We start from the raw sequence: 21,366 nt of genomic DNA, 5'->3' as shown, positions 1-21,366 counted from the left end.
ACTATTAAATACTAAGTAAATGAAGTCACTCCCTCAGAGTAACAATTTAGCAAATATCCCTTCTGCTTGTAAATAGCACTTTGTAATTAGTATGAGAATAAAGAACAAGAAGAAATGAAAAACTTCTTCCTTTTACTTGAAAAAGACCTAGCTGACATTCTACTTTTCATCAATAAACTTGAAAAGCAAAGAGGCAATGCTTTGTTAAAATAAAATGTGCTTGTGGTTCACCCAAAATATTGCAGAAAAAAGTATAAATAATCATTAATTCAATGCTTTTCTCTACTGATAATTTTTAATTTTGCCTTTATCCATCTAATTACTTACCTTTTTAAATCTAGAAACTTAACTCTAAAAGTAACTTCTAGTTTCTAAAAGTAAAATTTAAAGCTGTAGATTTATATTCTGTTAAACTGTTCTACAAATAGAGAAACTTTTAATACTTTCAAACAAAACAACATATCTTCTTACCTTGCTAATGGATTCTTCTTTCTCCCTTTTAATTGTAGCTGGAATTCCTGCACCTATATATTTTGGAGCTTTAGTGGACTCCACATGTTTACACTGGGGAACTTTGAAGTGTGGTGAGTCAGGGGCATGCAGGATATACGATTCCAACAGCTTCAGGTAAAGATAGTAATTTAAAATTTGCTTTCTAAGCAGAGATAATGTATAAAATGGTACATGGTACCATAGTACATGTCTAACACTTTCTTTGTCAAGTGACTAGACTACTTTTGGTTTTATTTACAAAATAGGTACTGATACTATATCGCCATTTCTTATTTACATATTCATTTTATTTCCTCAATATTTTCAAAGCACTTGATAAATATAAGCACAGGTGGCTTTCAAAAGGTTGTTCCTTAAATTGGTTGCAATCAGTATATTATTGAAGGCCATGTCTGTGGAGTAACTACCTATCTAAATTATATTACTCTCAAGTATCCCCGTTTAATCCTACATCATTCCAGCATTTTACTAGCTTAAATCCTTACTTCCTTTGGCCATCCACTTCTGATCTTTAAAATATTTTTCTCCCTTAGTAAATTTCACTGACACAGTATTCTTCGTGTTTCTTCAAGTCTTATTTTTTGTAAATATAGATCTGATTTTGAACAAACTTCATCTGATACCAACCTGTTTTTGAACAAAACTCTTCCATTTTTCTCTTTATTTTCAGATTATTTTCCATTTGGAGACCTGAATTCTGTTTAGATTTGTCTTAATTGCTCACTATGGGCAGTAAGACAACTCTTTTAATTACTAAAAAATGATTTGGTATTGTTTAAAAGAGGCTAAGGTCTTCTCTTGATCAGTAAAAGGATATATATGTCAAGAACTGTGAAGAAAGCAGACAGAATGAGATTCATGTTTTCATTAGTTCCCTTTTCCTTGGTTATACTGACTATAAGACAAAACAGAATTTAAAGTAAGAAAAAATTATAGAGTTAAAAAAGGGTATTATGTAATAATAAAAGAAATACTTTACCAAAAATATATAACAATCATGAATCCATATAAATCTATCACTATAACTTCAAATATATAAAACAAAAATCCACAAAATTACAAGCAGCAGTCTACAGAGTAGAAAATTGCAACACAAACTTTTACAACAAGTGAATATAAAATACAGGTGAAAAATTCATGAGGATATAGTAGATTTGAACCATCTGACTATGCAAGTATTATCTAATATAGTGATTTTTTTTTAACCCAACTATCAGCAACCATAGGAAAATAATAGAAATCTCATTGTAAAATAGATTTTAAAAAATATTTTGCATATTATTGCTGTGATACTAAGGAGGGAATAAGATACAGATACACCCAAGAACTAGATCAAATGATCTGCTCCCTCTGTGATTATTTATAGTATCACTATGAAAAAAACTAGGAAAGACCTAAGAACCCAGGGAGGTTGGAAAAGCAAAGGGAAAATGAGCAGATTTGGAGGAGTAAATACTGAGAAACAAAGCAAGCAAAGGAAACCAAAATAAACAAACAACAACAAAATACTCAAAAAGAGCTTGTAAACTAAAACATTAAAATACATGAATAAATCCAATAGTAAAAATGACAAGCACATAAATTACCAGTTGAAAGGTGACTTCATTCCAGATTAAATTTACTCTAATGTAAGAGTCTGACAAACTTTAAAATAAGATGTTTAACCAGCTCAATAGGATTAAAAATAATAAATTGATAGCATAATACCCATTAAAATGAATAAGAAATAACAAAAAAAATTCTAGGAGAAATAAGAATATGAATAAGAACTCTTGGAAATATTAGAGATTAAATGGTAGCATTGAAATAAAAGGAATTCTAAATAGATAATAAATTTCAAGTCCACATAAGTTAAAATGAGAATTGGTGACCTGAAAGTGGGTATTATAGAAATTATCTGGAATGAAAATTAATGATTTGATCTCATAAACACAAAAGAACCACCTTAATAATTTTAAAGATCAATTAGAAATTAAAAGATATATCTCAGAAATTTTCAAAACAGAGAGCAGAAGAAATAGCAGAAATAAACGAATGAATTAATGGCTTAGAATTTCCTAGAATTTAATAAAGACATACATTTTCAGATCACAAGTGCTCTTTAAATGCCTAGTAGGATGAATTAAATAGACATATCAAAGTGAAATTACAAATGTTCAAATTAAGAAAAAAACATAAGCACAACCCAGAGAAATAAACATATGGCTTATAAAGAAATATGATTCAACCAATAGGGATAGATTATCAACAACCATAGATCCTAATATCTTTATGATCCTTATTGCCTTGGGTTTGGGTTGAAACAAAAACACAAACTAGAGAACAAGAAATGGGCAAATGTGACTGACTGCATATAAAACTAAAAACTTGTTTGTAATTAAAGACACTATAGACAATGAAGAATGAGAGAACATAAACGTGAGCATCAGGAACTCTCATACACTGCTGGTGGTGAATCAAAACTACTGAAAAAACTTTTGGGAAATATTTACTAAGTTGCAGGCATCAAAATGTACCTACTTCCCTTGTGGCTCGGACAGTAAAACATCTGTCTACAATGAGGGTAGACCTGGGTTCGATCCCAGGTTTGGGAAGATTCCCTAGAGAAGGAAATGGCAACCCACTGCAGTACTCTTGCCTAGAAAATCCCATGGATGGAGGAGCCTGGTGCAGGCTACTGTCCATGGGCTCACAAAGAGTCGGACACAAAAGAAAGTGAGCGACTTCACTTTCTTTCTTTTCTTTCTTTCTACTAAGTTGCATCCTCTAAAATCCTTAGACATATTTTAGAGAAACTCTTGCTCACATGCACAAGGAGACATGTCAACCAAGGTTTATTGCAGTTTTATTAATATTAGAAAAAATCTTAACAAAAGTGTCCAGTAGGAAAATGGATAATAAGCTGTGGAGTGTTTATTACCGAACGCAGGTTTGGTTCGGAGAAGGCAGTGGCAACCCACTCCAGTGTTCTTGCCTGGAAAATCCCATGGGCGGAGGAGCCTAGTAGGCTGCAGTCCATGGGGTCGCGAAGAGTCGGACACGACTGAGTGACTTCACTTTGACTTTTCACTTTCATGCATTGGAGAAGGAAATGGCAACCCACTCCAGTGTTCTTGCCTGGAGAATCCCAGGGACGGGGGAGCCTGGTGGGCTGCCGTCTATGGGGTCACACAGAGTCGGACACGACTGAAGCGACTTCGCAGCAGCAGCAGCAGCAGCAGGTTTGGTTGCGAGAGGCAGTTTGGTAGAGAGGAAATGCGCTTGAGTCAGAAAAGCTGCCCATCTTGGGAGAAGGTGAACTCATGTCCAGAGACCAACTCCAAGGATTCTGCTCAGTCATGACTGTTTTTAAAGGAAAAATATTGTGGGGGAAGGATCTCAGTGAATCATCGAGGCAGGAGAGTTGGTTCTGTTTTCTTCTCCTTTGAGTGCAGACTGGCTGACTCTTCAGGTGTTAACTTGCCTGAATGATCTTCCTGCAGGATTGCTAAAAGGGCTGTTGGAGGGCAGAGAGCTTATCATTTTTTAACTATTTAATTCTTCATTCTTACTTCTTTTTATCTAGGAAAAGAATCAACAGGTTAGGCAACACATGGTGTACATTCAAGAAAGCATAAATCAGGAATTAGTTTCAATTGTTTAGTGATTTCTTTACTATAATTAGGTTTTTAAAGTTACAGGGGACAGAAATGGGTAAACAGAAAAGGGGCAAACCAATCGCTTTTATGTTCATATGTTGCAATATAGTTCAAAAGTTAAAAATAAACAATGTAGAACTACACGTATGTCTAGTTTTAAAATGGTGGACTGATAGAAAAAAAATTTCAGAATAAAAACATAATATTATGCCAATTATTTAAAATGTAAAAATATATGCAATAATTGTATAAAGTATGAGTGGATACATGTGTAATTTGTAAAGCTATAGAAATAGAGTAGGAACAAAATCCATAAAATTCAACATAGTGTTACATCTGGAGTGGGTTAGAATATAATTGGATCATAGGAATACACAGAGGAATTAAATGTATTAATATCTTTTAAATTGGTCTGAAACAAAAATGGCAAAATTTAATCATTTAAAAACCTGGGTGATGAGTATAAATATGTTTAACTCTTTTTTTCCTTAATTCTTGATATGTTTCCTAATAAGAGAAAATTTTAGAACTAGGAAAATGAATACAAGAAGCAGAAATTCATAAATAGACTATAGACCATTGAGGTAACAAAAAAGCTGTGCTTTTGAAAAGATTAAAATATAATAACAACAATCTGGAAAGGCAAATAAAGAGAAGAGGCGCAAATAAGCACTATTTAAAATGGAAAAAATATAAATACAGATACTTAGGAATTTTAAACATTGTAATTTGGAAGCATACTAAGTAGAAGTTTTTTAGATAAATATGTATTACCAAATTTTACTATAAATATATAGTACTGTATTTTCATAGTCATTAAAAAATGTGAATGAGTCACAAATTCTCATCTTCCAAAGGCATCAAGTCCAGAAGCTTTGAAGGCAAGTTTTACAAATCTTCAATGAACTGATGATCCCTGCATTATACAAGTTATTCTTGTATAATGGATAAAGAGGGAAAATTTCCCTGTTCATTTTATAAAGCTACTGCAATCTTGATATTGACATTGGACAAGTTCAGTACAAGGCAAAAAGTACAAGCTGATTTTAGTCATACATGCAAAAAGTTAACAAATTGAATCTATTAATGTGTAAAACCTAACAGAGTTTGTTCTGAATAATAATACTAGTCTTGGCTATTCTGCTAACTACATACAGAAAAATGATTTGGTGATATTTTACAAATTCAAAACTAAAACTTTGAGCAAACTCAGAAGCAAAAGCAATTTCCTTAACCTGATGAAGATCATGTAAGGAAACACAGGAGTAAATATTACAATTAGTGGTGATTCTTTGGAAGCATTCTTGCTAATTCTGAAAAAAACTGCTATCACTGTCAGTATTAAATTTAAGTTAGTATATTTAATGTAAAAAGATAAAATAAAAACAGTAACACAAGATTAAAAAAAGGAAAATAAATTTTGATTTTCCTGGATAAAAAATTCCCCAAATCATTTTAACAAAAGTTAGAATTCATCAGCTAATGAATGAAAGCTCATTAGGTTCATTCCTAAGATTCATGGGATTCATTCCTAAGGCTCACATGCAAAACAATTAGCTGCTGTTGTCCTTGTGGGGTAAAATATTAATAATTAAAAATATGCAAAGCTAGTTGTATCTTCGTAAGTTTTAATATATTTTAACTTTTTTTTTTTTAAATAGATACATCTATCTTGGAATACCGGCAGCACTAAGAGGATCAAGCTATATTCCAGCCTTTTTGATCCTCTTTATTTTGAGGAAGTATCGACTACCTGGGGAAAATGCCTCTTCAGAAACTATGCTTGTGGCAAAGTTTACAGGGAAGGAAAATGAGGGCAAAGAAATGGATCAAAATGCCAAAGTTTTGAATGACGATGAATTGAAAACAAAGCTATAATACTCTTTTATATCATGCTTTCCAGAATTGGAAAACACAATACAACTTAATCATTTTTAAAATCAATAGAGGTATGGCAGATAACTTTTCCTTATTTTTAAGAACCTCAACATTTTTTTTTTAACTCAAGAAGAAAAAATATTCATAATAGTATTTCTGAGGCAACAATGGCATTTGAGATTTTCCTCAGAGAGACATTTATAAACAAAACAGGATATTAGAACCAGCTTTATTTTTATGTTAAATTGTTAAAACAACAATTTCTCTTTTAACTCATGCAAAATATTTCCCACATCTCTTCCAAATGATTTTTTAAAATTTCCTATTATGATAATCTATTTAATTCTATTGAAATCCTGCTTTGATATAATGATTATTAGGAGACTGAAATTCTTTTCTTCAAATGTGAATATTTAAGGATTTTGCTCAAATTTAAGTGAACAAAGTAAAAGAGGTGAACAAAGTCAAAGACTTTAAGTGAAAGAAGCCTAAATATTTTTATTCTATTTTGGAATTTTTCTTTAACTCTTCCTATTCATTCCAGAAATGATTCTTTTAAAATAGATTATGAAATTCTGTCCTTAAAGGACAGAAATGGTATGGACCTAACTGAAGCAGAAGATATTGAGAAGAGGTGGCAAGAATACATAGAAGAACTATACAAAAAAGATCTTCATGACCCAGATAATCATGATGGTGTGATCACCAACCTAGAGCCAGACATTTTGGAATGCGAAGTCAAGTGGGCCTTAGGAAGCATCAGTACAAACAAAGCTAGTGGAAGTGAAGGAATTTCAGTTGAGCTATTACAAATCCTAAAAGATGATGCTGTGAAAATGCTGCACTCAATATGTCAGCAAATTTGGAAAACTCAGCAGCGGCCACAGGACTGGAAAAGGTCAGTTTTCATTCCAATCCCAAAGAAAGGCAATACCAAAGAATGCTCAAACTACCACACAATTGCACTCATCTCACACGCTAGTAAAGTAATGCTCAAAATTCTCCAAGCCAGGTTTCAACAGTATGTGAACCGTGAACTTTCAGATGTTCAAGCTGGTTTTAGAAAAGGCAGAGCTACAGGGTGGGAAGATTTGGGAGAATGACATTGAAACATGTAAAATATCATGTAAGAAACGAGTTGCCAGTCCAGGTTCGATGCACGATACTGGATGCTTGGGGCTAGTGCACTGGGATGACCCAGAGGGATGGTATGGGGCGGGAGGAGGGAGGAGGGTTCAGGATGGGGAACACATGTATACCTGTGGCGGATTCATTTTGATATTTGGCAAAACTAATACAATTATGTAAAGTTTAAAAATAAAATAAAAAAAAAAAAAGGCAGAGGAATGAGAGATCAAATTGCCAACATCGGTTGGATTATTGAAAAAGCAAGAGAGTTCCAGAAAAATATCTAGTCCTGCTTTATTGACTATGCCAAAGCCTTTGATTGTATGGGCCACAACAAACTCTGGAAAATTCGGAAGGAGATGGAAATACTGGACAACCTGACCTGCCTCTTAAGAAATCTGTATGCAGGTCAGGAAGCAACAGTTAGAACTAGCATGGAACAACAGACTGGTTCCAAATAGGGAAAGGAGTACGTCAAGGCTGTGTATTGTCACCCTGGTTATTTAACTTACATGCACAGTACATCATGAGAAACGCTGGACTGGAAGAAGCACAAGCTGGAATCAAGTCTGCAGGGAGAAATATCAGTAACCTCAGATATGCAGATGATACCACCCTTATGGCAGAAAGCAAAGAACTAAAGAGCCTCTTGATGAAAGTGAAAGAGGAGAGTGAAAAAGTTGGCTTAAAACTCAACATTCAGAAAACTAAGATCATGGCATCTGGTCCCATCACTTCATGGCAAATAGGCAAATAGTGTCAGACTTTATTTTTTTGGGCTCCAAAATCACTGCAGATGGTGATGGCAGCCATGAAATTAAAAGATGCTTGCTCCTTGGAAGAAAAGTTGTGACCAACCTAGACAGCATATTAGAAAGCAGAGACATTACTTTGCCAACAAAGGTCCATCTAGTCAGGCTATACTTTTTCCAGTAGTCATGTATGGATGTGAGAGTTGGACTATAAAGAAAGCTGAGTGCCGAAGAATTGATGCTTTTGAACTGTGGTGTTGGAGAAGACTCTTGAGAGTCCCTTGGACTGCAATGAGATCCAACCAGTCTGTCTTAAAGGAGATCAGTCCTGAATGTTCATTGGAAGGACTAATGCTGAAGCTGAAACTCCAGTACTTTGGCTACCTGATGCAAAGAACTGACTCATTGGAAAAGACCCTGATGCTGGGAAAGATTGAAGGGGGAAGGAGAAGGGGACTACAGCAGATAAGATGGTTGGATGGCATCACTGACTCAATGGACATGAGTTTGAGTAAACTCCAGGAGTTGGTGATGGACAGGGAAGCCTGGCGTGCTGCAGTCCATGGGGTTGCAAAAAGTTGGACACAACTGAGTGACTGAACTGAACTGAACTGACTCACTAATATGCTATCACTTGCTTTCTGTTCATTCCTTCCTTTGTGATTCATATCATATATTTCTCATTTTTCCAGAGTACTGACAAACTTAAGCAAGTAATTAAAAATCATGTAGCAAAGATTGTTGGTTTTTTTTTCTTCAGCTATTCAAACTTAGCAACTAAACTCTGCAGACCAATATGATCCCCTGAAAATTGGTTGCATCATTTAAGAAGAAAGCCACAGAGAGGACTGAGTAGAACAGGTTTGGGTGGAGGATTAAAAGTTAAATTCTGTGCTTGTGAAATTTGAGATTTCATCTCTGACTGTATTAAAAAGAACCATGATTCAAGACAGGAAGAGTGTTGACACTGGAGAATGGAGCTAAAATCATTGCAACTGAGGAGTTCCAACTCAGGAGAGGTATGCCAACTGTGATGAGGGACCATTGGGTATTGGGGTGAAATGAAACTTGGGTCTGCTGTGTTTGGGAAGGGAGGAAATGGGACAGTGGTCTGGAAGGTAAAAGAGGAGCGAGGACTCACCTTGTATCCAGAGAGTTGTGAGAAAAACAGCTACCATATGAGAAGCTTTTGGGGGAAGCAGAGTCCTCAGGAGAAACCCAGATTTTGGTGAGGCTGAAGCTGTGAAAAAGAATGCTGGTTTATGAGTTTTAGAATATGAACAGTTTTGGAGATAAGGGACTCAGAATTCCAGAGGATGCACTGAAAGTGGGAAGATTTCAAAATTTGAGTCTGAGAGAAAAAGTTGATAATTGGAAGTATGAAAATTAGACAATGAAAACTAGAAGAAAGGGGATGAGAGATCATCTGGAATTCTGGGAATTTTTAGGTAACTGACATAGAGAGATGAGTCCTGATGGATTTCAGGGCAGATGGTGTTGGCAAGACCATGAGTGTCAAAATCAGGCAGTGTCATGACTGGGTTCCCTCATGACTCCTTGTCACGGAAGCAAACTGAAAAAGCAGAGTCTTGCTTGAGTACCTGTGGCTTTTTCTTGACTACTATTGATGGGTTTAAAGTGATCAGGGAAAGCTGAGTCTTAACTCTATGCACGGTTCACCCACTTGAATACCCTAAATGGAGCAAAGTAGGTCAAGAGAGATATGATTTTGGACCCAGTGTCTTGGGCTCACCCTTATTCCTTGCTGGGAAAGATGACATTTTACTGTAGGGTTCTCTTTTGATGGTTCTTGAGTGTTGGAATGCTTTGTGACCACTCCTGACCTCTGTTGTTCAAGTTCATGAAGCCTGGGAAAGTCAATTATTTTTCTGGGCATTTGGCCTCTCTCAGGATAGGGTAAAAGTAAAAGTATAGCAGATGAAAGTAGAGGAGAGAAACAGCAGGAAACAGGTAATGGGAAGCCTAGAGTCATTCATGGTCTTATTTAATATTGCGAGGAGCCTAAGTTCTTAGAATAAGAAATGATTTAATATTTATAATTGTAAATATAACTAATATTTATGGGAACTTTACAAATAAGTACTTAGAAAAACCATGAAAATTGGGGAAAAGCATAAAGGGAAGGAGAGATATGTTTCATATTTTATAGCACAGAGTTAAATGTGTTTTAATCATGATAAATTCAGATAAAATTGGCAAACACATCTTATCAGAACCACAGAGAAGTGGTTGCCTCTGCTGCATCAGACCCAGGAAGAGATGCAAAGAGCAATGCATTTTCGTCTCTTTTATATTCTGATTTCTTTTCCCTGCGATTCGCTTCCCTGGTGGCTCAGATGCGGGAGACCTGGGTTTGATCCCTGGGTCAGGAAGGATTCCCTGGAGAAGGAAATGGCAACCCACTCCAGTACTCTTGCCTAGAAAATCCCATGGATGGAGGAGCCTGGTGCAGGCTACTGTCCATGGGGTTGCAATGAGTTGGACATGACTGAGTGACTTCACTTTCCCTGTGCATGTAAAATACAATGAAAAAGTAATGCTTCACAGAGAACACATCAGCAAAAACAATAAAAAAAGAAGTAGGGCATTTTACAGTCAGGGAAGAAACTGAGTCCTCCAATTGTGAGAGCTTCAAAGGTTCTCCAGTGGGTGTTTATTGAACAATTTATTTTCTATGCTTGGTTCTAGAGGATATGCATGTTGTTGCATGTATGTAAGGACATGGTAATAAACTAAGTTGTAGGCTGTAAAACTCAAGTTGGTGCCATCTTATTAGGTGAATACATATACATAGAAAACAATGACAGAACGACAAACAGCACAAAGTAATTTCAAACCCTATGGACATAAGATGAGTCACTAAGTAATCAGAGTTTTTTTTTCTTTTTTTTTCCCCAAAAGCTTCTCATCCAGTCTTTAGGGTAATGATGACTCTGGGTTGATAAAAGAAAGATTAACACTGTGTCTTGATTTACAGAAGGGTAGAAACAAATGTAAGAACATCTCTTTTGCTGCTGGCTACAGTTACAGAGACTACAAGCTTTGATCAATGAGATACTGGCAGAGGCATAGATGGGAAGGGATTTCTTTCCAAAATAAGAAGACAAAGCTTTCTGGGAAGACATTTTGCCCTTTTTCCTTCTTCCTTTGGGAAGTGAGGATGCTAGACTCAAGGAGTGACAAGAAGCACTGGGATGAAAGATGATGAAACATGGTGTGGCAGGGAGACAGGAAGAGCCTGGTCACTAGTAGAGGCAGGGCTGAGTTTTACGGATTTTTAAGCTTACCAAATTTGAGAGAGAGGCCTATAAAAAAATTCAAAATGGGGACTTCCCTGTGACCCAGTGGCTAAGACTCCATGCTATCAATGCAGGGGGCTCAGGTTTTATCCCTGGTCAGGAAACTAGATCCTGCAGTTAAGACCTGGTGCAGCCAAATAAATAAATAAATAAATATTTTTACTAAATTCAAGATGATGAATACAAAATAAAGTTAAAAATGAATATTTATTTAGAATAAGAATCAAAAAAAGTCATAACAAATTCCATGCGCTATACTTCAAGAGGATCATGATTTTTTTTTAAATCCCAATGCAAACATTAGAGTTAAATGGGAAATTTAATTTTAATAAAGGTTTCCTGCTGAGTTCCTTGGGCAGCAAGGAGATCAAACCAATCAGTGCTAAAGGAAATCAACCCTGAATATTCACTGGAAGGACTGATGCTGAAGCTCCAATATTTTGGCCACCTGATGTGAAGAGTTGACTCATCGGAAAAGACCCTGATGCTGGGAAAGATTGAAAGCAGGAGGAGAAGGGGATGACAGAGGATAAGATGGTTGGATGGCATCATGACTCAATGGACATGAGTTTCCTCAAACTCTGGGAGATGGTGAAGAACAGGGAAGTCTGGTGTGCTGCAGTCCATGGGATCACAAAGAGTCAGACACCACTGAGCAACTGAACAACAACAACTTCTAAGGAAGAGAAGCTTTTCCACGAGGACGGGCAACAAAAACTGTAGCTTGAGGTGCTGGTGAAAACTCCTGTGGCTGGGAAGGGCAGCAGGAAGAAAAGCTCCACCACCCAGGGAAGGACAGGTCACCCCCAAGACCCTGGTTCACCAAACCTTCCTGTCTCCATAGCCATGTCCACATGAGACAAGAGATAGGCTCCAGGCTAAGAAGGTGGAATTGGTGCCCTCCAAAACAGCAGGAGTGAGGGAGGAGCTGAATTCTGCTCATATAAGAGATCAAAGACCTCATATTCCTCATTCTCAAAGTCAAAGAGACCTTCTTGACTACAAACATACAGAAAGGCTCCTTGGAAGTCAAAGGAGAGGGGGCATCACCTCATAGTGATATCAACCTACTCATAGGCCTCTTCACTAGAATTCATCTTGGCTAAGAGATGCACGTGCACACATGGAGGATTCTATTGTTGTTGACTTTAGGATTGACTAGTTTGATCTCCTTGGTGTCCAAGGGACTCTCAAAAGTCTTCTCCAGCACCACAGTTCAAACATCGTTTCTTTGGTGCTCAGCTTTCTTTACAGTCCAACTCTCACTTTCATATATGACTACTGGAAAACCATAGCTTTGACTCTATCGACCCTGAGATCAGCCAAATAGAGATTCAGAACCAAGCAAAGCAAGATGATTTGCTGAAGAAAAAACCAGAAGAAATGCCCCATAAAAGGGATTCAAACTACCATGAGGGCTTGACTCTCTCTGAGCCTGCCTATGTGCCTACTATCCACATGGACTCTTTTTCCTCCTAATAAACAAACACTTAACTTGTTTTATTACTTTCCATCTCTATGTGGAAATTCATTTCTGTGCAGTTGGTGGGCCAGGGCCTTGTCTCTGGTCACTGGTCCCTGATGTTCTAGTGGTTGGGATCCAGTGCTCTCACTGACTTGGCCTGACCTCCGTCTCGGGCTGGGAACCAAAACCTTGCTTCAAGCTGCTGCAGACTGAGGCCACCCGAGATCACACCCATGGTAACAAGGATCCAGTAAAAAGAAGAGTGGGATATATTTGGGTGAGTGGCAAGAGACAGATTTTTCATGGGTAGCATGGCAAAGGGAGAACCAAATCCACAAAGGTAAAGATCCCAAATAAAGTTTTCCCAGAGGAATTTGAAGCTCTTGGTGCACTGAGGGTAACCATGCGTGTGTGCACGCATGCTCAGTCACTCTGTGGTGTCCGACTCTTTTGCGACTCCATGCATTCTAGCCTGCCAGGCTCCTCTGTCTATGGAGTTTTCCAGGCAAGAATACTGGAGTGGGTTTACATTTTCTACTCCACGGGAATCTTCGTGATCCAGGGATCGAACCTGTGTCTCCTGCATTGGCAGGTGGATTCTTTACCACTGAGCCACCTGGGAAGTTCCTGAGGGTAACCAGTGCAACAACACACCTCAAACCCAGCTTCACTCTTGATACAGAGCCCACACTAAAGGTCTAGCAGAAGGAAAGATGTGCTCATCTCCAAGTTTGAAAAATACTTACCTCCATGTCAACTGTCGGCTACTACATGTATGCTGCTAAGTCGCTTCAGTCGTGTCCAACTCTGTGCGACCCCATAGACGGCAGCCCACCAGGCTCCCCCATCCCTGGGATTCTCCAGGCAAGAACACTGGAGTGGGTTGCCATTTCCTTCTCCAATGCATGAAAGTGCCTTCAACAAAGAATTACAAGACATAAAAAGGTAATAAAAAATACAGAATAGACAATCATCAACCCCAAACCCAGATATAAAACAGATTCGTCAAATTATTAGAATTATTAAAAAAATAACTTAAAAAAAGTGAATGTGACTCAAAAGGACAATTTTACAGAGGGTTTAAATGTATAGAATCATTATGGGAGGATCAGTCTTAAACATAATGGTGAATAGACAAAAGCTGTTTAGTGCTTATGATTTCATTTTATGTTACTTTTGCTCTTGCTTTCTGAATATCTTCATGTTTTCTACTTCCACTCCTTTCAAAAATATATTGCTTAAAAATGATTTAAATTTCATGCCCACTGTGATTGGAATCTCACTCTGGATAAATATATGATCTCTTCCAACCGAAATAGAGATGAAGTCTTAATTCAAAGGCATAATGTTCTAAGGATATAAGTTGAAACAGCCTCAAGTTTAACAGTGGAGATTGGTTGAGACTCAGAAGTGTATCTGTGGGGTTTTTTTTTAGTGATAATTTTAAAATTTTATTGTTGACTTAAAAATGCACAATGTGGGAGTTGTAAGTTAAGTTTTATTGGGGGCAAAATGAGGACTATCACCCAGGAGACAGATTTCGGATAGCTCTGAGAAACTACTTCTAGGAGGCAGAGGGCAAGGTCAGTATGTATGTGGTTTTGGTGAAGGGAGAATACATGCAATCAAGCCCATATTTTTTGCAGAAGATTTCTGCTAGTCATGAGGAATAGTCATCACCATTAAGGATTTTAGAACTTTTCTAGAGATGAAGAGGTACAGGAACAAGAACTGGCTCCTGAAAATATCTGACTATCTGAAGCTCTATTCTGCCATTTTCCCCAGAGCACAGAGTACCTCATTTCTGCCCTCCACCGTGAACTCCTCTTAGAGGGTGTTGAAAGTCAGCAGCTGCAGCAGCATATGATTTAATCCTTGTAGAGATAGATGGCAAGTGCCAATGTGTAGTTGACACCACTTTTCATCTACTTCTGAGGACATTCCCTTTACAAAACCTTGTAGTCTTATAAACTACAGGTTTAGAGTTGATGTTGCTGAAACCACACTGCTTATCTAATCATCTCATTACGTTGGTTCCTGGTTTCCATGTGGTGAGCAAGCCTATATAGGGTTTCCCAGGTGGTGCTAATGGTAAGGAACCTGCCTGCCAATGAAGAGACATGGGTTCGACCCTTGGGTCGGGAAGATCCCCTGGAGGAGAGTATGGCAATCCATTCCAGTATTCTTGCCTAGAGAATCCCATAGACAGGGGAGCCTGGTGGTCTACAGTCCACAGGGTTGCAAAGAGTCAGACACGACTGAAGCAACTTAGCACAGTGCACAAGGGCACCTTAATGAAGGTGCACAAGAGGAAAGTGACAATGACCACTGCCAAATTGGTTGTGATTCATTCTCAATACTTTTTTCAGGGGGTACAGTCTCCACAAAGATGAATATTAAAATTGAGACAAGACTAGCATGGTCCCTATGAATGAGATACATGAACATTTTTATTCTAATATTTATTACATTGTATATTATCATACATTTGTATTTTTAAGTCTTTAATAAATTTGCTAGAATACTGCTTCTGCTTTGTGTTTTGGTTTTTTAGCCAGAAGTCATGTGGGATCTTAGCTCCCCAATCAGGGATTGAACTCACACCTCCCACTCTCTAGTTTGGAAGTTGAAGTCTTAGCCACTTGACCACAAGAGAATATATTATCATACATTTGTGTGCCTATTCTTCACCTCATTTGTGGGTTTCCAAAGGGCCAAGGTTCTGTTTCATAAATGTTTTAACTCTCTTGTGCTTAGCATCAGATGGCAGTCAAAAAATACTTTTTTCACATTAAAAATTTACCTTTTCATTTGAAAATATTAAAGAAAATCTTCAAAATATCAGAAACCATCATTATTTATCCAATGACTTAATGCAGCTATTTTTGCATGCTGTTTTTAGTTCTTTTTATAACATTCATATTTCATGTGACTGGCACTTTTGCAGTTCATTCACTCATTCATTCTTTCAAGAATAATTGATAAAGCACCTATTTGTCAGACACTGACTAGATATTGGGGGCTTCCCTAGTGGCTCAGATGGTAAAGAGACCTGGGTTCGATCCCTGGGTGGTGAAGATCCCTTGCAGAAGGAAATGGCAACCCACTCTTGTGTGGGGTCACAAAGAATTGGACATGACTGAGCAGAAACATTACTTTGCCAACAAAGGTCCATCTAGTCAAGGCTATGGTTTTTCCAGTAGTCATGTATGGATGTGAGAGTTGGACTGTGAAGAAAGCTGAGTGCAGAAGAATTGATGCTTTTGAACTGTGGTGTTGGAGAAGACTCTTGAGAGTCCCTTGGACTGCAAGAAGATCCAACCAGTCCATTCTAAAGGAGATCAGTCCTAGATGTTCATTGGAAGGACTGATGCTAAAGCTGAAACTCCAGTACTTTGGCCACCCCATGCGAAGAGTTGACTCATTGGAACAGATTCTGATGCTGGGAGGGATTGGGGGCAGGAGGAGAAGGGGACGACAGAGGATGAGATGGCTGGATGGCATCACCGACTTGATGGACGTGAGTTTAAGTGAACTCCAGGAGTTGGTGATGGACAGTGGGGCCTGGCGTGCTGCAGTTCATGGGGTTGCAAAGAGTCGGACACGACTGAGTGACTGAATTGAACTGAACTGAACTGAGCGACTTTCACTTTCAACTAGATAGAAGGAATAAAATAAGCAGGTAAAATGAGTTCAGTTTCTACCCTCCTAGAGCTTGTGACTAGTGGGGTACACAGACAGTTATCAAATAACCATAATAAGTATAAAATTACCATTTTGATAAATGCTATACTGCTACAAATATATTGGAAGTTTTTTTTTTTTTTTTTTTAACAAATGAGGAAGTCAGAGACATTGAAGGAATAGTGACTGAACTTAGATTTGAAGGCTGAGAAGCAGTTACATGGAAAAAGAGCATTTCAGGAAAAAACATCATAATCAAAGACCCCATTTCGTGAAGGTTAAAGAGAGTGTGAAGACACAGTGTAAATAAGGAGACCTCAGTCTGGATACTCAAGTCTTTCTTCAGAGCAGGAAGTCATTCTACCACTAAATTTCTGATTAATATTTCTTTTCCAACTCCATTTCTTCCTCAAAAATAGATTCCTTAGGTTGGTGCTTTGTTTGTCCTCTAAATAACTTACCTTTATTTCACAAATTGCTTCTTTATCTTTTTATTCTACATTTTCACTGATTTTTAAAATATCTACTCTTCTTTAGATTCTATTCCCACATGAAGTGAAGTCGTTCAGTCATGTCCGACCCTTTGCGACCCCATGGACTGTAGCCTAGCACACTCCTCCGTCCATGGGACTTTCCAGGTGAGAGTACTGGAGTGGGTTGCCATTTATAGGTCATTACAAATATTGAGAAGAGTTCCCTGTACTATACAATAGGTTCTTATTAGTTACCTATTTTATATAAAGTAGGTGTGTATTTGTCAATCCCAGTCTTCCAGTTCATCCCTCACCCTCCCATCCCCCTTTCCCCCTTGGTAACCATAAGTTTGTTTTCTATGTCTATGACTCTATTTCTGTCTTATAAAAAGGCTCATTTGTACTTTTTTTTTTTAAAGATTCCACATATAAGTGGTATCATACGGTATTTGTCTTTCTCTGTCTGATTTACTCCACTCAGTATGATAATCTCTAGGTCCATCCATATTGTTACAAGTGGGATTATTTGTTTTTTTCCAAATGTATCTTCTTCATCATGGATTTAGGTTTTGGGCCATTGACTTCTTTCAATTTTATCCAATGTATGGTTTAGCTAGAGTCTTGCATTATTTTGGTTCCTCAAAGACTTTTCTTATCATATTCTTATCTCTGTTGGTTTTTTCCCCTAGAATCTATATTTATGTTTTATAAATGCAATTGAATTAAAGATTAATATTTATTCTGGATTCTTGGATTCTGAAGTAGACCAAATAATCTGTTCCTTTCCTTCACTGTACATGTCACATATAAATATAAAATTATCTTTTAATTTATATAATTTTATAAAATTGTATCATTTAATCTTGTTAATGTTCTTCTTCCCCTTTAAAGGGTAACCTCCATGAGGTAGTGTCCTTCTTTGTTTATTTTACAGTTATATTTCATTTTACCTATCAGTTTCTTGACATTCAATAATTGTTGAAGAACTAAATATTGAAGATACTGCCTTTATTTTCATGCAATGTTTTAAAAAACAGCTCTGTAATTTTCTCTCTTTATTTTTTAATGAGACAAGATCCCATCAGACCTGTCATATAGTAACGTTGCCTGTGGGTGATTTTTCCAAATTTCTGCTTTTTTGATTAATGAATCCTTCTTAGGTCTACAGTTTGACAACAGGTTAATATCTATAACTTCCAATGTAATTCTCAGATTCCAGCAAGCATTTGTGTGGTGTGTCTTTGGTATACTCAGGGATATTGTCTCCTATCATATGGATTGGTTTTTTGTGTCTCTTTATCAAGAGTTCTATGTAAATTTTTAAAAATAATTTTGTTTATTTATTTTTGGTTGTGCTGGGTCTCCATCGCTGCATAGGCTTTTCTCTGGCTGTGGAGTGTGGGGGCTGTTCTTCTAGGTGCGGTGTGCAGGTTTCTCATCGCCGTGGCTTCTCTTGTTATGGAGCGTGGGTTCTAGGGTGCACGGGCGTCAGTAGCTGTGGCACGTGGGCTCAGTAGTCGCAGCTCCCGGGCTCTAGAGCACAGGCTCAGCTAGTTGTGGCTCGGGGGCTTTGTTGCTCCACTGCACGTGAGATCTTCCTGGATCGGGGTAGAACCTGTGTCTCCTGCATTAGCAGGCAGATTCTTTACCACTGAGCCACCAGGGGAGCCCTATGGGGACTTTTTAAAAGGGGAGATCCAGGCTTGTACCACAAATGTTTAGAACCAGAATCTTGGGTGGGTGTATGATTGTGATTTCTTTAAAAACATGTTTCACAGGTGATTTTAATGACCTCTAACTTTTTATCTTTTAGCCTGAGAATAAAACTACAGTTTTTAGCTTTTGTTATAAAAAGCTGTCATCACTAGCAAATGCAATGTTCAGATATTTGTTCTCATACACTCCACTTCTTGTCCAACTTGTGGAGGTGTGAAAGATGTCTCTTTATGCACTAAACACAAACACACAAAGCCAGGCAGTTTTGAGACAATTGGTAAATGATTCAGTGCAGACTCCATTTCTTATAGAGAGCAGACAAAGTGAAGACACACCTTTAAACGGGCTTTGCTTTCTCAAGTTAATGTCAGTGTTTCTTAATCCACTTTCATGGACCTGAAGAAAACTTAATGCAGCCTGTAATATGCTGACAATGGCAACTTGCAAATTTTCGATTAGCTCTATTTCTTCAGTAGTATTTTAATAAGAGGTTGGAAGAATATGCATCAAGGGTTGTGTGATAGTCAAACACAATTTCAAATTATAAAATAATAAGGTCTGAGAAGTATATAACTTAATTCACAAATGACAGATGTCATGATAGCATAAGCCCTCCGTTATAATAGACTTTAGGTTTGAATAACATGGTCCAAACTGGTTTATTTGTAAGGTATCGGGCTTTTCTCCATATTTAGACTATTAATTTCTGTCTTCCTTTTTCACCTATACCTATTTTCTAGTCACTGGTTTTATTGTACTACAATCATCTGAACAAATATTTTTTTTCTGTTACATATTAATTATAACTTTCACCTTAAATTTGTATGGATCATGCATTCTAATCTTAACCACAAATGCAGAGTCATATGTTAACAATGAGTACTCCCATTTTTTTTCCCTTTGGTTTTGGCTCCATCATTAGTATAGAATGTGGAAATTGTCAGTGAAAAGACCAGGAACTACTCAAAAATAACATCCTACTCAATTAATACAATGTCAGTTGAAAACACAGCAGCAGAAAAAGAATTTTTTCTTCCCTAAATATGTGTTTCATGGTCCACTTTGGCATCATTAATTAATGGTCCTGAATTTGCTTCATTCACGGCTTTTGTTTCATTTTCTGATGCCTTAATATCTTTCCCTTGGTATTTTTTCTTCATAGCAAAAATCAATACAACGAATAAAACAAGGGCTGGGAATTTTAAGCCTGTAGTCAAGCCAAAGAAAGTATGTCTGCGAAAAGAGAAAAAAGAATCCATGTATAAAACACTTTACATTGCTGCTCTCCAGTATGCAGAAGACCTTAAAAAATGATGCTTGAAATCTTATATAGAAATACTGAAGTAGTGATTCCAGTGATTCTTTTGATAGGAGCAGAAGCAGCCTGTGATTATTTTTAAAGGAATGTTAACCACAGAAGCCAAGATTGGTTCAAGATCTGCCCAAGTGCTATCCATAAAGTAAGGTGTGTTTGGAATGTTTAACTTTCTCAAAGACTGATTAGTTCATGTGTAATGAGAACAGATTATAAAGGAAATGAAGTGACTGTGAGATAATCGAATCCATTTAGATTGAACCAGGAGCCTATGTTTACCTTATGGGCTTATGGTCCACAAGATCCTTGTAGTCTACTGAAAATTTTTTTACAACAACTACATAAAATTACCTAGCGTGCACGATCTATTCCTGTGATTTTCAACTGGTTGAACATTAGAATCACCTGAGGAGATTTTAAAACCCTCATTCCCCGGGCCATACCCCCCAGACCAATTAAATCAAAATTGCTGAAGATAGGACACACATATCAGCATTTTGAGGGGATTCCCTGGTGGTCCAGTGGTTGGGATTCTGTACTTTCACTGCTGAGGGTGTGGGTTCAATCCCTGTTTGGGGAGCTAAGATCCTAGCAAGCTGTGTGGTACAGCCAAAAAAAGAAAAAAAAAAAAAAAGAAATTAGTACTTTTAAAAGCTCCTCAGGTGATTATAATGAGCAAGAAAAATTGATGACCACTGACCTTGTAGGTTAGGAAGCTCTTGTCTCATAATGTTGTTAACTAAATGTTGACAAACTTTATGCAAAAGATACTTTGAACAGTTATTGGGTTTAACTGAAGGTGAATGGAATCAATTCTATAACTTTGAGCTATTTATAAACTTTATTAAATGGTGGCTATAATTATTAATACTGTTACTACACTGAAAATGATATCTCATTCTTTAGGAATTAACAGAGTCAAAGGAAAAAAATAAATGAAGTATATTTATGACAACTTACCCATATAACAAGGAATTATATAACCTGCAAGAGCCTTGCTTCCCATAGTTGTTGATGGACCACTTCATACAAGCTCTATCAATCAGAGCTCCAAAATATATAGGAGCTGGAATTCCTCCTGTAACATCAGATGAGAAGATGTCAATGGAGGAGAATGTTTCAAAGGAAACAGTGACATTCCACACTGATACATTTTGGATTATGTAGAAGTTGAAAATTTTGGAGGACTCATCCATTGATTTGGTCTAACTCTACTTAAGAATCAAGATTACTGGGACTTTCCTCGTGCTCCAGTGGTTAGGACTTCGCCTTGCAATGCAAGGTGTGAGGGTTTGATCCCTAATCAGGGAGCTAAGATTTCATATGCATTGTGGTCAAAAACTAAAACATAAAGTAGGAGAGATATTGTAACAAATTCAATAAAGCCTTACAAAAAAGCATAGTTATTTTTTTAAAAAAGATTCAAAATTATTAGGAATCTCCAAAGCTCAAATCACATACAATAGCAAAGGCATCTTTTATCT

The 21,366-nt window shown here is 37.1% G+C and overlaps 2 protein-coding genes across 9 annotated transcripts in view; one reads left to right on the top strand and one right to left on the bottom strand.

Moving 5' to 3' along the window:
• SLCO1A2 (solute carrier organic anion transporter family member 1A2) overlaps positions 1–6,095 on the top strand; it is a 109,237-nt gene extending 103,142 nt beyond the window's left edge. For all 8 annotated transcript variants that reach the window (XM_027541486.1, XM_027541480.1, XM_027541484.1 and 5 more), the window contains 2 exons: positions 510–627; positions 5,813–6,095. In XM_027541486.1, coding sequence (XP_027397287.1) covers positions 510–627; positions 5,813–6,029 — 335 coding nt within the window. In that variant the 3' untranslated portion in view covers positions 6,030–6,095. The remainder of the gene's footprint in view (positions 1–509; positions 628–5,812) is intronic.
• Positions 6,096–17,889: 11,794 nt separating this feature from the next.
• The window catches only part of LOC113892546 (solute carrier organic anion transporter family member 1B3-like), a 73,245-nt gene continuing 69,768 nt past the window's right edge, over positions 17,890–21,366 (bottom strand). Inside the window, exons 14-15 of the mRNA XM_027541479.1 lie at positions 20,843–20,960; positions 17,890–19,800 (exon numbers count right to left, since the gene is read on the bottom strand). Of these exons, the coding sequence (XP_027397280.1) occupies positions 19,605–19,800; positions 20,843–20,960 (314 nt within the window). The 3' untranslated portion in view covers positions 17,890–19,604. The remainder of the gene's footprint in view (positions 19,801–20,842; positions 20,961–21,366) is intronic.

The sequence above is a fragment of the Bos indicus x Bos taurus genome, chromosome 5, assembly GCF_003369695.1.
Source record: "Bos indicus x Bos taurus breed Angus x Brahman F1 hybrid chromosome 5, Bos_hybrid_MaternalHap_v2.0, whole genome shotgun sequence".
NCBI classification, from domain to species: Eukaryota; Metazoa; Chordata; class Mammalia; order Artiodactyla; family Bovidae; genus Bos; species Bos indicus x Bos taurus.
Note: the sequence above shows the minus strand (reverse complement) of the source record. Positions and strands in the feature narration are given on the sequence as shown.